Consider the following 17108-nt stretch of genomic DNA (forward strand, 5'->3'; position numbering starts at 1 on the left):
GTGATCCAGTTTTTAAAAAACTCTTCCGTCTTTGATTACGGGTATTTTTTTTCTCATGCAAATAGGACTTGACCAAGTTATCTGGGCGAAATGAGAATACTTTCCGCTGAATTTTGTTGCAAATTTAAAAAAAAACGAAGCGAGTATTTCTGTCAGAAGTTCATCCTTTCATTCATTTGGATGCATTGCGAAGAGCTCATGATGTTTGCCACCTCTTTGGCACCGTGGCCTTTATTTGCCGAGTCCTCTCCGACATCAGCCGTGCGAAAAATCGCCCACGGTCTTTATTAATTGGAGCCGATTTCAAAAATTTTACTCGGCTTGAAATTTTCGTCAGAAATCCGTAGTCGGGGAGAAAACGCCGCGTGCAGTCCTTTATATCCCTTAGCGCGGCCGTCTGTTGTTCCTCGGGTGTTCACTGCATTGGCACAACCCCCCTTGCCTCTTTCCCTCCCGCTCCCGTTTCCTCACACCACCTCCCACCCGACGCCCTACCCCATCCGTCCTCCCCGAAAACTGTCTACTCCCGCCCCCCTTCCGCTTGCTCCATTTTTCCCCTTTCCTCGGGGTCGGAAGGTGTGTGCTGGGACTCCCCCAACGCCCCCCTGCAGACTGTCTTACCCTCCGCTGCATGCCCCACCCCCCCTGGGTTCCCTCGTGTCTGTCTCCTTGCGTGCCTTTCCCACACCCTGGCGAACTCGTCCCCTCGTTCGACCCCTTCCCCCCTCCCCGGGATGCCTTCCTCTCCGCTCCCCCTGTCACACCCCCGCACACAAACAGACCCCGCCGGGCCCACCCCTCGTTCCCTTTTCCTTTTCCTCCCTCACTGCTCTGTTCACGCGCTTTTCGAACTCTATTCCCCCTTCTACGCCTCCCCCCCACCGCCCACCCATCCCTTCACAGTTTTCCTCCCTTCCTCTCTCTCTCTCTCCTATTTCCCAATCGTCGCCACATTTCCATTTCCTCTTCTCTCCCCCCTCTCTTTCTCTCTCCACATATCCTTTCACATCAGTGGTACACAAACCTCCCAGACGAGCGGGTCCACGGTCGCTCAGTGAAGACAGGGCAGTCTCCGCGAACTCTCCCGCTTCATCTTCCTTCACCACTCCCCCCTATATCTCGTTCACTCTCCGAGGCTGCCAATCCGTAGCGTATTCCCTCACACGCTGCTTTCTTGCTCGCCTCGCTTGTTTTATAAACTCCTAGTCTGCTTGTATATCTTCCCCCGTCCACCCAACAACCCCTCCCCTCGCCCCAATCCCGGTAAACGTAGACCGGCTGCAGCCGCCCGGCTTAATTCCCTTCCGTGAAGCTCCTCACTACGCCGACCCCCCCTTATTAATACTCCTCTCTCCGCCACATCTCCCCCGGAGCACGGTAAACAACTCCACCTTGCGTGGGGAACGGAGAGAAAGGGGGTGAAATCAAAGACTCCCCTGGCCTCCCTCCCCCCACCCCGTTAAGTCTTTTAGGGGTTGGTTTGATTGTATTCAACAGTCGGCCGGCTCGTCGGGACAAACGAGTAGTCGTGCCGGGACCCTGGAAAGCTGAGCGCGCTCGTGGCCGGCGACCCTAGGCTCTCAGGACTCCCTCTCTCCCGGCCCTTGCCCCTCCCGTTGGACGCGCTCTGCTCCCTCGTCTCCCTTCGAGGAAGTATTCGATGGTTCGACGTGCAGATCGTGAAGTGGCGACAACCGCCGCATCCACGACGGCAACGGCCGTTCAACAAAGCCCTCAGGGATAGTGGTGGTGTTTCGAGTGGTTGAAGCCGCAAGTTGCCATTCGTTTTTCCGTAATTGTTGTTATCGTTTTATTTTATTTCTGGATTTCAAGTGCTGTGAGTCTTGACGCCCGTGGGAGAGGAGGAGGGAGTTTGATACAAACCCCCGGTTATAGTGCCTGTTCGGGGGGAGTCTCTGCCGTCGCTAATTTTAGAGTCCAGTGTTTTCCGTCTAGCCATCGTGGCGTTTTATTTTCGGTTTTTTTTCCCACTCCTCTCCGCCGTCTTTCCCCTCGCATTTCCTCCTCCCCCTTTCCTCCCCTCGCCCCCGCAACCAAATTCCCCCCTCCTTCCGTCTCTTCTTCCTCTCGACAAGTGAGCCGCCCTAGTGCGTTGGACTCCCCGCGGAGGGTTGGGCCCAAAGAATCGAGGCGCGTGCCGCTCAAGCCCGTGATACACGCCCGTCCCTCCTCCTCCACCGGACTCGTATAGCCCCCCCTCATCCACATCCCCCCCTTACACCCCCTCTCCAGAGCGGAGGCCGTAGCCGGCAAGTGGATGGGCCCCCGGTGGTGGTGGGGGTGAAGCCCCAAGGGCCGACCTGGAGTGGTCGGGGTGGGACGAGGTGGAGGAGGCGGCGGCAGAGTTGTGGCGGGGGACTGTGTGGGGCCGGGGAGGGGAGGCGGCCAGGATGCCCGAGGAGGGGGGCGGGGGTACTCGAAGGCTATCTCGGACGCTGCCGCGGTACGGTGTGGCCGCCGGCGTCGGCAGTAGGGCACCGGGAGCGGCCCCGCCGGACAGGAGGCCCACCGCCATCGACGCGGGCTGGACGACGGACCTCAGAGCCGCCGCGTCCTCTTCCCCGCCGTTCCCCGAGTCGGGCCGGCCTCCGGAGTCGCTGTCGGAGGACTCGGATTGCTCGAGCGCCTCCGACTCGGATCCGTCTGGCGGCGAGGGCGTCCCCCCGCTCGCCGGGGAGGACGACGACGAGGATTTGGTATGCGAGGAGGAGGGCGGTGGGGAAGGCGGAGCGGAAGGGGCGAGGCCGCGGCTGGCCCAGCAGCCCGTCCATCCCCTGGAGACCATCAGCGAAGGGGACGAAGGGTGCTGCTCTTCCTCCTTGGCCCTCTCGGGTGAAGGTCAGCTTCGCTCACCGCCTGACTGCAAGAAATTAATAAAGAATCGTGGTGATGGGGTGGTGTTTTCCGGGGGATTTAAGTGTTTCCAGCCTCGTTCTTCGGGTGAAGCTTGTGAATCAGAAACGTTCCGCGGAAGTTGTGTGGTTCAGCTCGTTCCATTTATGTGTCTTCTCGAGCCCGGTGCTCCAGTTTTGTTATTTATAGTGATGGTGTGATGAGCGGCCCTCCTTTCGTGTTTGTGGAATCTTGCGAGATGTGTGTTGCAACGTGCAGCCAGCGTGGTAATGATTTCGTCCGCTTATCGTCGTCACCGGAATGGAATGCGTGGCGTAGGTTGTCCATATGCATCACTCTATTTGTGCCTCTTCACTTTTGAAGTGTCGCGTGCAGGGTGGATGAGAAGGGATTTCGGGTCTCGTCAAAATCTACATCTTTTACGCGAGAGACTACGGCGGGCGTCTTCCTCTTCGGAAAGGGAATATCGGTGCGATTCCCATGAGACGTCTTGACCGTACCGTCTTCTGTATATGCCCATTCTTGGATGTAAATCGCATCCAACTGTGTACTCTCTTTCTTTTCTGAACCCATAATTGAGGATTGATGAATTTTATTGGAGCTATTTGTGAGCAAAGCCTATAAAATCGCGAGGTACTCTAAATATATATGCCGTCCACAAGGTCTTCATTTGACCTTGAGCACCTCCATCTCTTTTACAACCATGCGTAATAAGTTAGCAGCAGCAGAAGAGTGAACATCTTGGCGTCTTGCATTGACCTAGCAGCCAGGCCTGCTGCTCTGTTAAGAAATATTAATACCAATGTTCATCTTATTTGCTCAACGTGGAGAGCTTTTAGCGTCAGCAGTGGACTTTTTTGCAATATCCCCCTCGTCAATCGTTCTGGGATTTCAATGTGTCCATTGTCACCCAATCTACTATTCTCGTCCATCAAATACTCTCGTCCGGTCGATTTATACTCTCGTCTTCTCTCCCCATAGCGCTCGTATTTTATTTTAACCCCTTTGCTTGACCTCTCCCGTCGTAATGAGTCTCCGGTCGCCTTATCTGTTCTATAGTATCGTTTTGCGTCGTCTTCGGATCAGTGGAACAGCCTCGGCGCTCGCGAGTAAATTCGTGCCCAGGCGGTCGTGATCTTGCGTCTGCTCCCTCCCACCCGTGGCGGTTCTCACGCGTCGGGGCGGCCCCCGGTGGATCCGTGCCAGTGTGAATATAGCTTCGCCAGCACACGGATTCGCGGGACGCGGAGGATTCTTCTCTCGCGTTGATTAATTCCTGTCGAAAGTTTCTTTGGTGACCTCTCAAATTTGTATACCACCCACCCGTCGGAAGTGCACTGTCGTCCTAAAGGCGTAAGTTTTTATTTCCTTCTGCCATCGGCCCTCATTTCGTGTGTGGGCATCGTGCTTTATCGGGAGTAACGTTATGGATATTCCTAAATGTAGTTAGCCGTTGACTTTCTGCTTCATCGCATCTTAAGAATGCAGTTCTGGCAATTTTGAATCTCTCTTATTTTACCTCTTCTGCTTACTTGCGTTCGAATTCTTTAGTTTTAAGTTTTGTATGTTGTTATTGATTGAAAATATGTTTTTATATTGTGTTCCCTAAGTAAGAACAGCTTTCTTAAGGTCATATGCATGTGTTGGTCCTTAACCTCAGAACTTTCATTCTCACCTGTAGTTGTTTCCTTTGAGCCGCTCCGAAACCGCAGTTTTTGTTCCGGGTCGTTTCATTAAATTATTTACCAATGTAGTGAGTGTTTTATTATCGGATAGCCACTAAATGAGACTCGACGAAGTCACTTCAGAGTCATATCTCTGACTTTGTATCATGTGTAGCCAACGCGCGCTTGATAATCTTCAGAATCCATACGAATGCCGGACGTTTAGTATTATGTGACGCCACGTGCAAAAATAGAACGCTACCGTTGATTTCCTCACGAACTCGAGTAAATGTCATCGGCTAAAATAAAGCCTAGCATAAAAAAGGGAATCATAGAAATTTCTCCAATGGATTTTCTATCATGTGACTCCCATTGGTGTACCTATCGCGTTCGTCGGACGTTTTGTGCGTAAAATTTAGTCTTTAAGTCCTTGCAGCGTGTTTAAGTAGGATGGAATGGATTCTTAAACTCTTGTCTAAGTTGAATGGTCGGAAATAGTGGCCGATGGTTAATTTAACGGAGATTAAGGATCGACCCCGTCATAAAACACTATCTTGCCTTTCAAACAAATTTGACAAATTCTTAAAAGATTTTCCGTTTAGCCTTGTTGTTCGTCTTTCATGCGTGGATTTGTTTATTTTTCTTGCGGAGAAACTTACTTATTTGTCTTCTCATTTCATAAATATTTCAATAAAACAATACTGAATTCCTGCAAGCACTTCAAGTCACTGATTTCATTCCCTTGGTTATTTGCGTGCTCCCCTTGTAGAATGAGGAGGATTGATAAACCGTATCTTCTGGGGGAACGAAATTTTTAATGAGGCAGTGACATAGTTAATCATTATTCTTCAATAATTGTCAGAGGGAGGAATCAGATTAAAATTGGGTTTTGAGATATTAAGTTTCTCAAACAGTCTTTGTGGCCCTAAATCTGCAGAAAATCGACGAGTCTCCTCGTGTAAGTTATCCCTTAAAGCAAATAAACCACCTCCTTAAGTCCCTTCATGATTTAACGCCCTCGGCTTAATTCGTCTTGGCATGAGCAATTCAAGATCATTTTGACTTATTACTTGGCGTGTTATTTGAAGTCTTCGGTTGTAAGACCCGAGGAGTAGATACTCTCAATCATCCTCGAATTTTACACGGGCTTACATTCGAAAGATCAATGAGTTATTTGGTTGCCTTCGTAACGAAAAGTTTTTTCAGTCAGTAAGTTAATCAGTTAGTAATTATGTAAAAAATCATCTCTTATTATATATTCCGATGGCATTAATGATGAGGGAGATGGAAAACGTTGTCATCTCGTCATTTCCTGCGAAGCCCTCGAATCGCCAGTTGACATCTTGAGATTTGACCTCCTCATTGAATCATTTCTCGCCTTTTCATTTCCGGATGCCACAGGAAGTGTCGCTAGATGTTTTCTATTCCTTTGGGCTTAGGTCGAGGCGTATTTTAGGGATCAATTCTTTCGCGCGCATTTGGCCAGTTGCCCCAGTACGTTCTTGGGGCGGGGTCAATTGTCGTCGCTCGCAATTGCCTCGTATCGCGAAGACCCTGAAAGCCTTTTCGTCTGTCATTGTCCGTCAATTGCCCGTGCTTGACGTGCCCGGTCGGAGATGACCGCAGGCCGAACGGGGCTGCGGCCCGACGGGGAGCCCGTGGTGTCTGCTTGCGTCGGGGCAGTGCTGGCGGTGAATAGTGATGGCAGACAGGCTTCCAATTCGTGGCTGTGCGTGCGACTGACATTAACGAATGCGTTGTTGTTGTGTGTGTCTGTGTGGGTGTGCTAACCCGTACAGTGTTGCTGTGCGTGGAAACATCATCTTTCATTGCGGCACGTCGTGCGCCTTATCTCATTCCTGAAATGAGATTTTCCGACAGGCCCGAGTGTCAAGCGAATGACCATCACGAGTGGCTTCCGTCGCCAGTGTTTCGCTGGGGAGGCGTCCTTAGTTAGCCATGGGAGTTTGATTGATCCGTCCCGAGCTCTTGTCTAATTTTGTCTCGTCTTGTTTGAGCTGCATTGATGTCAGGTTTGTGAGAAAACTTAATTGTTGTGTTGCGTAATGTTGCGTAAACGATTACTTGTTGAATTCGCGTCCCCACGTGGCACAATCGCATACTTATTTCCTTGTAAATCAAGCATGCGATTTGTTTATTGAATTTTTTATTTTTTTTTGCTCTCTTCTTAGACTTCCTAAGTTTTTTTAGATTGAATCAAATTTGGATCTCAGCGTAATTGACTCAATTGATTTAAAATTAGCTAAGTGTGAATGAAGCTCGTTCCCGGTTGAACTCTGAATCATTTTCGTTTGGGTTTGTATCCGTTAGTTGCATTTAGGTTTTTACTGCGAGAATATTTTACATTATTGAGGTCCTGTGTTGGAGCTTAGGTTTTAACTCTACATTCGAAATCTAATAGAGGTTTGCGTAAGAGTATCGTAGGTACGAGTACATCTCCAAGATATTGGTGAATCTTCATTATCGAATGCGATATTTACATATATGTGAATAGGAAGATAGTATTAATGTCTGAGGGACGTGGTAGTCCAGTGGTTGAGCGTTGGGCTACAGACCGCGTTGGGTTCGATTCCCGAGCAAGCCTCTGGATATCCTAAGCTTCACCCATGCTGTGTCATTTTTTGGGCACCAGATGTTTCTGGGAAACCACAGGCGGAACGGAAAATAACTGGCCTCCCTTCTCCCTTAGTGTGTGAATTTCATACACCGTTGGGGCTAGTAATAGGCGAACTCGATCATATATCTGTGTGTGTGTGTATATATATATATATATATATATATATATATATATATATACACACACACACACACACACACACACACAGATGGAAATAGATATTTGGAAAAAGGGATTGGAAGACACATAAAGGATGAACACAGGAGAGATGGTGAAGGTGGAATCGAGCAATCACAAGTGCAAAAATATTACCTCGACCGGGACTTGAACACCTTCTTTCGACTTGCCGGGCCGATGCTCAAACCACTTGGGCTATCGAGGAAACATAATTTACTCTGGAATCTGCTGGGGGGTTTTTTGCACTTGTGATCTGCTCGATCCCGCCTTCCTCACCTTTCCTGAGTTCATCCTTTATGTATGTTCCTATCCCTTTTTCCTTTATCTATTACCATATGAATGAGTAATTGTTCACCATACGGCGGGTTTTCGTGTTTGAATGTTTATGTGTGTGTGTGTGTGTATATATATATATATATATATATATATATATATATATATATATATATATATATATATAATGTATAACACTTAGCACTAGTGGACACATAAAAAAAACACAGAAATACACAAAAAAGAGAGACTCACTATTTTTCGAATTTTCGGTGGTCGTTACCACCTTTATCAAGGAAGAGAGGGACAGAACTGACAGTTCTCAGTTCTGTCCCTCTCTTCCTTGATAAAGATGGTAACGACCACCGAAAATTCGAAAAATAGTGAGTCTCTCTTTTTTGTGTGTTTCTGTGTTTTTGTCTGTGTCCACTAGTGCTAAGTGTTATACATTATTATTCGCGTCCGTGAGACTTTCATAAAGTGTTATATATATATATATATATATATATATATATATATATATATATATATATATATATATATATATACACACACACACACACATTTATATGAGACATATTGTCTCGTAAGCCTTTATTCATGTAACTTTACTCTCTGGAATCATTTTTAGGAATCTTGTTTTTCTTATATTGGTGGGCTCATTTCAATCATCTGGTCATATAATTAGTAGAATTCATTTCTTTATTATGCCCCTGGTGGATTGTCACCAAGTCACCACATTTTTTCAAATCCCATCCACATTTATTATGGTTAATTATTTTTGATTTAAATTTGATATTTGAACCTTTCCTGAATTCTGGATTTTACCATTATTGCTGCTGAAAACAGGTATAATTGGCAACTCTCCAAATTTTTTGGGGACTTCCGACTACTCGTCGTCGGGAACCGAGGACGACGAGGAAGAAGACTCAACTCTGAAGCTTTCGCCTGGGGGAACAGCCTCACACAGGCTCAATTCTTATACCGCCTCGTCCTCTCCATCGCCTTCGTCGACCTCAGTCAACTCTGAGGACGAAGAAGACGTGGTCCCGAGGAGCCACGTGGCCGGCCAAGTGCTACTGCTTGGCAGCCCTCAGAACTGCACGGGTGTGGGGGGCTTCACTTCGAGGGCTGGGGGTGCAGTCCGCCTCCCACGCCTCAAAAGCATGGTCACGAATGAAGGTGTGCATCATCGCCCTCCCAAAGAAATCGGAAGATCATTTCAAGTGCATCGCTTGTATCGTGAGAATTAGCTTTGCTCACGACGACAAAAGAAAAGTATTCATATTGAGTGTGGAATTCTTCCACCGTTCCCAAGTTCTGTATGGAGTGCTGTTGCTCCTGCTGGAAAGGTTAATATCAGGAAAAATCCCTCCATGCAATGCTTCAAATACAGAAAGGGCATGAGTTTAGTGTTTTTGAAGTCTTCATAGTAAAGCTCTTGTAGATTAAGATCGTTGGCGATGCACCATGGAAAGTTTTGTTCAAGTGCCGTAGTAAAGTGATAAACATTATTTCACAAGTATATTACTTTAGTAATAGTAGAGTATTACTTTAGTAATATACTCGTAATGTATGCATTAAATTAGAAAATCACGCAGATCAAAATTTTCATTACTAATTATCATGATAAATATTTTACTTGAGCGATTTTTAACGTCGTTCACCGGCCATTCATCATTATATTATTATAGAATCGACCCGGAAAAGGCAATTCCTCATTTTTTTAGTTTTCAATTTGTCTTTGTAATCATGTAAATCTTTCATTTCTGTTATTTTTAAAGTTGAGTAAATTCTTTTTCTTTATTAAAATCACGTGACTTAAAAATAAGTTATGAACGCCACATTCTTCTGAATCTTACTTATTGGAAAGTGGGTTATCACAATTTTCATCTTCAAGGGGGTCCTACACATATTTACATTTAAATATGCCAATTCTGTTCAATTATAATATAGATTGTTGCTTTAAATACATATTTTTATTGAATCTTATTATTTTTAACACTTCCATATCCCTTAAAAACTACGGAAGGCTTTTTGAGTTAAAAATTTAAATGACTGTTTAGAACCACAGATAAGGAGAAAGCCCTCATTATGTTTGCTTTTGCATCCCATTCCTGCTTCTCGTGGAGAGAAGACCTGACGACGACTGAATGCGAGGAAGATTTCCAGTGGGTTAGAGGGAGCTCACCGTCGTATGCGCGAGCAATGGGGATAGAGGAGGAAGAGCCGAGTATCCCTCCTCCGAATCACCCCCCACCGGATCTTCCCCTGCCCCCGCCCCTCCCGGCGAGGGAAACCAAGTGCCCCTCCGGCAAAGAGTCGAGGTCTCCCCACAGTTGCAAGTGCGACGGGAGCGACGACGAGGTGTTGTTCAGGCGGAGGTCCTCCCGCGGTTCAAACACCGACAGCAGTAGTGCCTTATTGGAGTCGCCAGCCCGGAGCCGCGACTCCCAGCCCGAGGACGACATGGAGTCCTCTTACCGCTCCACGACCCCCCGTTCGAAACACGAATCCTCCCCATACGGCGGCAGCCTGGACCGGGCCAAGTCTCGCCGTCCTCCCCCGAAGCTGCGGCCGCCCCTGCCGCCCTCACACCCTCCCCCGCCCCTCCGCCAGCGACCCTCCCCTTCTCGGAACCGGAAGAAGGAGGAAGATCGGGACAGTAGTTCCTGTCGCTGTTCGCCGGCGTCGATCCACAGCCTAGAAGGCTACAGACGCCTGGTGGAGGAGTCGAGGGAGGATGACGATGACGAGGAAGAGGACGAAGAGGACGAGGACGGGTACGACCCGTACGAGAGGCGCCCCCTCAGTATGGGCGATTACGAATCCTCACCCCAGCGACAAACGCACAGTCCGTTGAGTCACTACAGTTGTCCCCGGTCGAGGCGAAGCAGGAGTAGAAGTTACCAGAGGAGCATAGCATCCCCTCGACCGCCGCAGTGCGCGAATGCAGTCGCCCATAGACACCCGATGTGCACATCTCCATGTTGCCACTATGTGGATCAGGAGCATGAAGATATGCAGCTGTCTGTACCAACCCCCTATGATCTCTACCGATGGAAGTTTTTGCTCAAGGTAGAGCCTGCTTCATGTAGAAAAATACTTGTTAGTAATCTTCATGAGAAATGAATGTGATTTGTGAAAGTGCTGATTTCCAATAAAAATCATCACCATTCCAAAGCTTTGTTGATGTGTGTCAATCGCTTATACCACCTTTCTAATTTTCCACTGTTAACTGTCGTCAACTTTTCTAAATTTTGTACTGCACCTGTGGTTTTTTGCATGATAGTTGAGTAGTCCAATGTTCTTGTGCTTTAACAGATTTGTGTTGAATTTATTCTCCTGGAGTTGTTGTACATTTATTCACCATGAGTGTTTTAGTATATGTTGCATGAAATTTATAGTCAATTATGGACTTATTTTATTCAGGATATGAACATTTAATATGGTAACTCACTAAGGTACACCAACCATCGCTTTGCAACTTGTGTGCCAAGTGTCATTTGAAAGGTGTTCATTGACATATATAATAAATGCAGTTGCATCAATCAAAGGTGCAATAGTAAGAGTAAGCAGCTTGTATAATTTCTATAACATATGCTGTGGAGTGCAAATTTACTCACCACAAGGCACGTTTCATGAAGATTATGATTTTCTCTGTTGTCTAATAACATAATTCTGTGTTTCCATTTGACATTTTCTGCTGTGCAATAATGTTAGATATGTTGAAGTTGCTTATGCTTTGTGTTAAGAGTGATGGAATATTAATTCCACTCTTCCGAGTATGTACAAGTATAGTATGTACTTGTAGAGTAAATTCTTGAAACACCCAAGTTTCACCAATCAGTTCAACTTTGTAAAGGTGTCAAAGAGCTCTTAACATTCTGTATAAATTATGTTATGTTCTTTAGGAATTCATGATGGCTCTGATAATTTTGAAAATTAGTTTTATGAAGTCCATGGTGGTTTAGGAGTCAGAATACTTCTGTTGGCTGTTGTGACTAAGTCCATTAAAGATCATTTTTTTCTTTGTTTCCAAGACTTATCATCTCAATGAAATTAAGAATACAAAGTAACTTTCCACTGTCCTTTATTAGCGTACAACCGGTTTCAACGCTCAAGCGTCATCATCAGGTACAAAATAAAAATAATTTATTTTGTACCTGATGATGATGCTTGAGCGTTGAAACCGGTTGTACGCTAATAAAGGACAGTGGAAAGTTACTTTGTATTCTTAATTTCATTAAAATGAATTTCCACAAGGTTGAGCCAGGAACAATTGAATACTTATCATCTCATTACAGTTCTAGTATTTATTTTATGGAACACAGCTGAAGCATTACTTATTATCAATGATCCCATTCGATAGAATATTATCAGTTTTATTCTTCAATACTTCTAATTAAAAACCTTATCTGAGTTTCTTTTAGCCCATCAGTTAGGTCTGGTGGGTAATACACCTGGCTACTAATTTATGGGTGCAGATCCAAATCCTGCCATGAGCGTAGATGTTGTTTGACTCTGATGGAACAGCTCTTGGGGATACATGGTTAAAAACCAAGCATATATTGATTTGACTGTATATGTTGTACTAGTGACATCCAGCTGAGCTAAAAGATATAACTTAACGTAAATGTGTTAGTGTACTACATTAATTAACCTTGGTTTGTCAAGACTTATGGTTTGTGCAGTAATTATACATCTTGATGTTTGGCAAGGGCACAAAGATTTTTTGGTACCCTTTGGTATTTTGAATGTTGTGGTTAAAGTTCGTCTCATCTTGTTTTTCACAGGGTGGCAGTTTGGTGAGTGAATTTGAGGAGCGTGTACTACGCCTTGAAGGGGAAAAGGAATCCCTAAGGCTGCAGGTGTCAGTGCTTTCTGAACAGATTGAAGCTCAAGCGGAGAAGATATGCGATCTGGAGAAGGCACTTGGGGAGAGCCGAAGGAGGGCTGCTCACACAGAGGATCTCCTTCAAAGGGTAAATGAGTCAAAATCACTTTCTGACAATTATTCCCTAGTCCTTTAGATACCATGAAATCCCAAAATCTATTGTATTCCAAAATATTGAATTTTAAGGATACATCCAGAAATTTTATCTGCACTCCTTCAAGTCTTTTTCTTGAAAATTAACTAATGGTTAAATAGGAGTGGATGTGTGATGTGAACATACATGCATTTAATCTGAAATCCTAGTAGGATTTCAACCCTTTCTAGTTGATGTTCAGATGTGCTTCCTGTTAGGAGTGTTATGCTATATAGGTACCTTTCTTCTAAGTAAATTTTCCAATAATAATACCCAATTATTATATTAATGTAAGATGAAATAGCAAATTAATATCTAAAACTTTTAAGAAGCATGTGAGCACATCGAAAGCACAAGATATAGAAATAAACATTATTAGTTTGTATTATAATTTATGCGTTAAATTATAATTGACTTAATAAATGGCTTTGCCCCTTTAAAAAAATTAAATAATTTAAAGAAATCGGTAAATAGCTCTTTGAAGCTAAATATATCAATTTATCATACTGATAACAATGTCAGGTACCACTGACTCTAATAAAACAAAAGAAATTATCACCAAGTTTAAAAATGTAAAAATGGAACTTAAATTACAACCTAGAAATATAACTACAAAAAGTATACTTTTTTATAATAAAATACTAGCATATTCAGACATGAAAGTGTAAGCAAATCCGCGACTTCTATATTCTATATTAAATCCAGAGACCAGCTCTGACTCCCCTTCAGCAAAGTCAAAAGGAGTGCAATTGGTTTCAGCCAAACAGGAAGAAAATTGAATTAATATTAAAGGAAATCTTAAAAAGGCAAACCAAATATAATCTTGAAATAATGAAAACCCAATTAAATAATATTGAAATTACAATTAAATGTCATCACTGCTCTCTTTTAATTTGTTGTAAGCACTTCGGAGCTGAGTATTAGTGGGTCATAAAAATTTGTATTATACATATGACAGCACATTAGGTATGTTTGAAGTACTTTTGGAAGGATGTTAGAAACCAACAATAATTTTACTTTCCAATACTTTTATTGGTAAATACCATAATATCCACTGGGCCAACATAATTTTTTAGCTTACAAATAAATGAGACATTGTTTAAAATTTGTTGTCTCCAGCGTAACTTTATGGAATTAATAAAATATATTGAAATGAAATGAAATTATTGACTTTTTAATTCCACACACTTTATTTAGAACGCGGCCCAGGTTTTGACGTTGAACATCATCATTAGGTCAGACATATTTTCTTCAAATATATTGTTATTTTTACCATAGTCTCCTTTCAGGCGGATACACTTTTTCCAGCAATGCTCTTAACTTTTTGACCCTTCCAAATAGTAGTTGATGTACATCCCTACAAATTAGGTGTTTACTTATGCGATAACCTTCTCAACCAATGAAAATCCCTGTCCTCCAAGCAAAACTTTAAGGTTGGGAAAAAGTCATTGGGGTCCTCATGGTTAATACAGTGCGTGGTCCACCAATTTGAAGTGCAAATCATGAATTTTATCCATAACAACTGCCAAAGTATGAGCAGGTGTGTTGTCCTGATGGGAAAACAGGTACTTAATACTCTCCCGTACTTTTTGTTACCTTTTCAAATTATCAATGAACACAATTCCATGACTATCCCAAAAATCAGTTGCCTTCACCCACCCGGCCGATGTGACCATCTTCACCTTTTTCAAAGAAGATTTACCCTTTGCAGTCCACTGTTTTGACTGTTCTTTTGTCTCAGGAGTGTATTGGTGGATTCAAGTTTCATATACAGTTATGAATCAGTGCAAGCAATCTGACTTGCTCTGCTTAAACCACTCCAATAGGTTCTTGGAAATGCCCATTTGATTGTGTCTTTGTTCCAAAGTTAGCAAATGTGGCACCCAACGTACGGATAGCTTACACATGTCCAACTCTTCAGTCAATATATGACTAAAGCATATTTCAATATGACCATAACCTTTGCTATCTCTCTAACTTTGATTAGATGGTCTTCAAATACCATTTGCTGAATCTTTTTGATGTTATAGGCGATTGTCACAGTTTATGGCCATCCTGAGTACTCATCGGTGGGGGCATGTTTAAATTCAGTGGCCCAAAGTTTCACAGTTGTTAATGATGCTGCAGAGTTCTTTCACACAGCATCCAACTCATCTTTGATTTGTGTCCGCATATTACCCTTCAAAAACCATAATTAATGACAGCTCAATACTCAAGGTTTCCATTTTCACAAAAACCCTCTCAGTGACTCACTTAAGCAATTGTCAAGCCATAAATGAGTGTCCAAAAATGGTTGAAGTTTGGCGAGTACCTTTCAATGCATTTGCAAATACAATCTCCAACTTTTGTTGAAGAATGCTGCCATTTTCATGTTGAGATCGGAAACTTTTCAGACATCCCCCTTACATGCATGGACAATTATGAAAGTAAAGCTCATGATTTTACTGTGACGCGACTATCCATGGCAGCGTGGTAAAACTGGTCAGGAAATGTGGTGGAGGGTCTCTCCTTCCAACGCGGTTGGTCATCAGTTTGCTCCGAGTAGTCTTAGCAGAAGGATGTGCCTCTGCGTGAAGTGTGTTTTTTGAATTTGTAACATGGCGTGATGGAGCATTCACTTGAACAGCAATACGCCATCAAGTTTTGCGTGCAGCTTGGAAAGAATGCAACGAAAACATTCCAGATGCTTAAAGAGGCTTTCAAGGATGACTGAATTTCAAGGTCACAGTCCGGGAGGTGGCAGAAGCTGTTCAAGAAGGGGTGGGAGGAGGTAGCCGATGAACCCCATTCTGGATGCCCAACTATGGCCAGGACCAACTAAAACGTGAATTGTGTGCGTGAGGTTTTACGTTCCAACCATCGATTAAGCATCCAGCAAATTTCTGACACCCTACGCAATTTCACATTTGCGGTACATGGGATAGTGCCCGAGGATCTGGAAATGATCAAGGCCTGCGAGAAGCTTGTGCCCAAAGTGTTGCCACACGGCCTTCATCATTACTTCCTAGCCTGGAGCACCATCCCGGTGGTCCCCCAACCCCCTTACAGTCCCGACTTGGCTCAGTGTGACTTTTTTTTGTTTCCCCGACTGAAGAGAGAGCTGAAAGGAAAGAATTGGGAGACCATAGAAAACATCCAAAAATATTGAAATGTAATGAAATAATTGACTTTGTAATTCCACACACTTTATTTAAAAAACTTTTTTTTTTTTTTTTTAAATAAAGTGTGTGGAATTACAAAGTCAATTATTTCATTACATTTCAATATGTTATGCAAATTCCACAAAGTTACGCCTGAGACAACAAATCCAAAAATATGTTACAATATTCCTGAGAGACGTCTCCGTCAAGGAGTTTCAGGGTGCCTTCCAGATGTGGCAGACACGTCTACGCGTGTATTGATGCAAGTGGAGAGTATTTTAAAGAAATTTAAGCATTTGTACAAGTACAATCAATAAATCTATTTCCCCAGAGAAATAAATAAAATCATGCGCATTACTTTCATTTTAGACAATATATGGTTTTGCTTAAACCCAGAGCTATATCAGTAAATTGACCAATTCATGAATAAGAAGGGATATAAATTATTAATTGAAATATTTGAGTACCATCACAGAAAATTACCCGAAGGTTGGTTTGATTTGATGGGTGAATATAGAGCTCACCAGATAATATGTCCAAGGGTTTGTTAAATTCACACAGGAAAGAAGAGAGGACAATTCCTTTCCTTGTGCTATCTGTAGTTTCCCAAGAATATCTGTTGCTTGAAAAACCTCGAAGCTTGTGCAAACCTGAGGGTGCCCCAAAGTGTGCCCAGGGGTCAAACCTCAGCCCTTCAGTCAGTATCCCAGAAATCTACCCCCTAGTGAGGGTGAAAGAAAGAGAAAAAACAACTTTGCACTTCCACACACTTTTTTAATATAACACGACCATGGTTTCGATGCTGCGCATCATCTTCAGGTACAACATAACAAAATTATTCAACTTATATAGCCAGGAGCCAGGTAGGGGAAGTCAGGGAGAGGGGTGGTAGCAATCATTAGTGGGTGAAGGGAAAGTGAGGGGGAACTAATGGATGCAGACGGTACAAAGGGGGGTGGTTGTTTGCAACGGTTGACCCTCATTAACGGAGGGTCGGTGACAATTAATTACCGTTAATGAGGGTCAACCGTTGCAAACAACCACCCCCTTTGTACCGTCTGCATCCATTAGTTCCCCCTCACTTTCCCTTCACCCACTAATGATTGCTACCACCCCTCTCCCTGACTTCCCCTACCTGGCTCCTGGCTATATAAGTTGAATAATTTTGTTATGTTGTACCTGAAGATGATGCGCAGCATCGAAACCATGGTCGTGTTATATTAAAAAAGTGTGTGGAAGTGCAAAGTTGTTTTTTCTCTTTCTTTCACCCTCACCATGAAAGAATTCCACCAAGTTAAGCCTGAAACTGTTA

The 17108-nt window shown here is 43.9% G+C and overlaps 1 protein-coding gene across 1 annotated transcript in view; it reads left to right on the forward strand.

Moving 5' to 3' along the window:
* The first annotated feature begins 2411 nt into the window (after positions 1 to 2411).
* The window catches only part of Liprin-beta (liprin-beta 1), a 36701-nt gene continuing 22004 nt past the window's right edge, over positions 2412 to 17108 (forward strand). The window contains exons 1-4 of the mRNA XM_071597052.1: positions 2412 to 2859; positions 8476 to 8808; positions 9764 to 10704; positions 12423 to 12611. Of these exons, the coding sequence (XP_071453153.1) occupies positions 2412 to 2859; positions 8476 to 8808; positions 9764 to 10704; positions 12423 to 12611 (1911 nt within the window). The remainder of the gene's footprint in view (positions 2860 to 8475; positions 8809 to 9763; positions 10705 to 12422; positions 12612 to 17108) is intronic.

Source organism: Hetaerina americana, unplaced genomic scaffold (genome assembly GCF_022747635.1).
Source record: "Hetaerina americana unplaced genomic scaffold, ioHetAmer1.1.p SCAF_8, whole genome shotgun sequence".
NCBI classification, from domain to species: domain Eukaryota; kingdom Metazoa; phylum Arthropoda; class Insecta; order Odonata; family Calopterygidae; genus Hetaerina; species Hetaerina americana.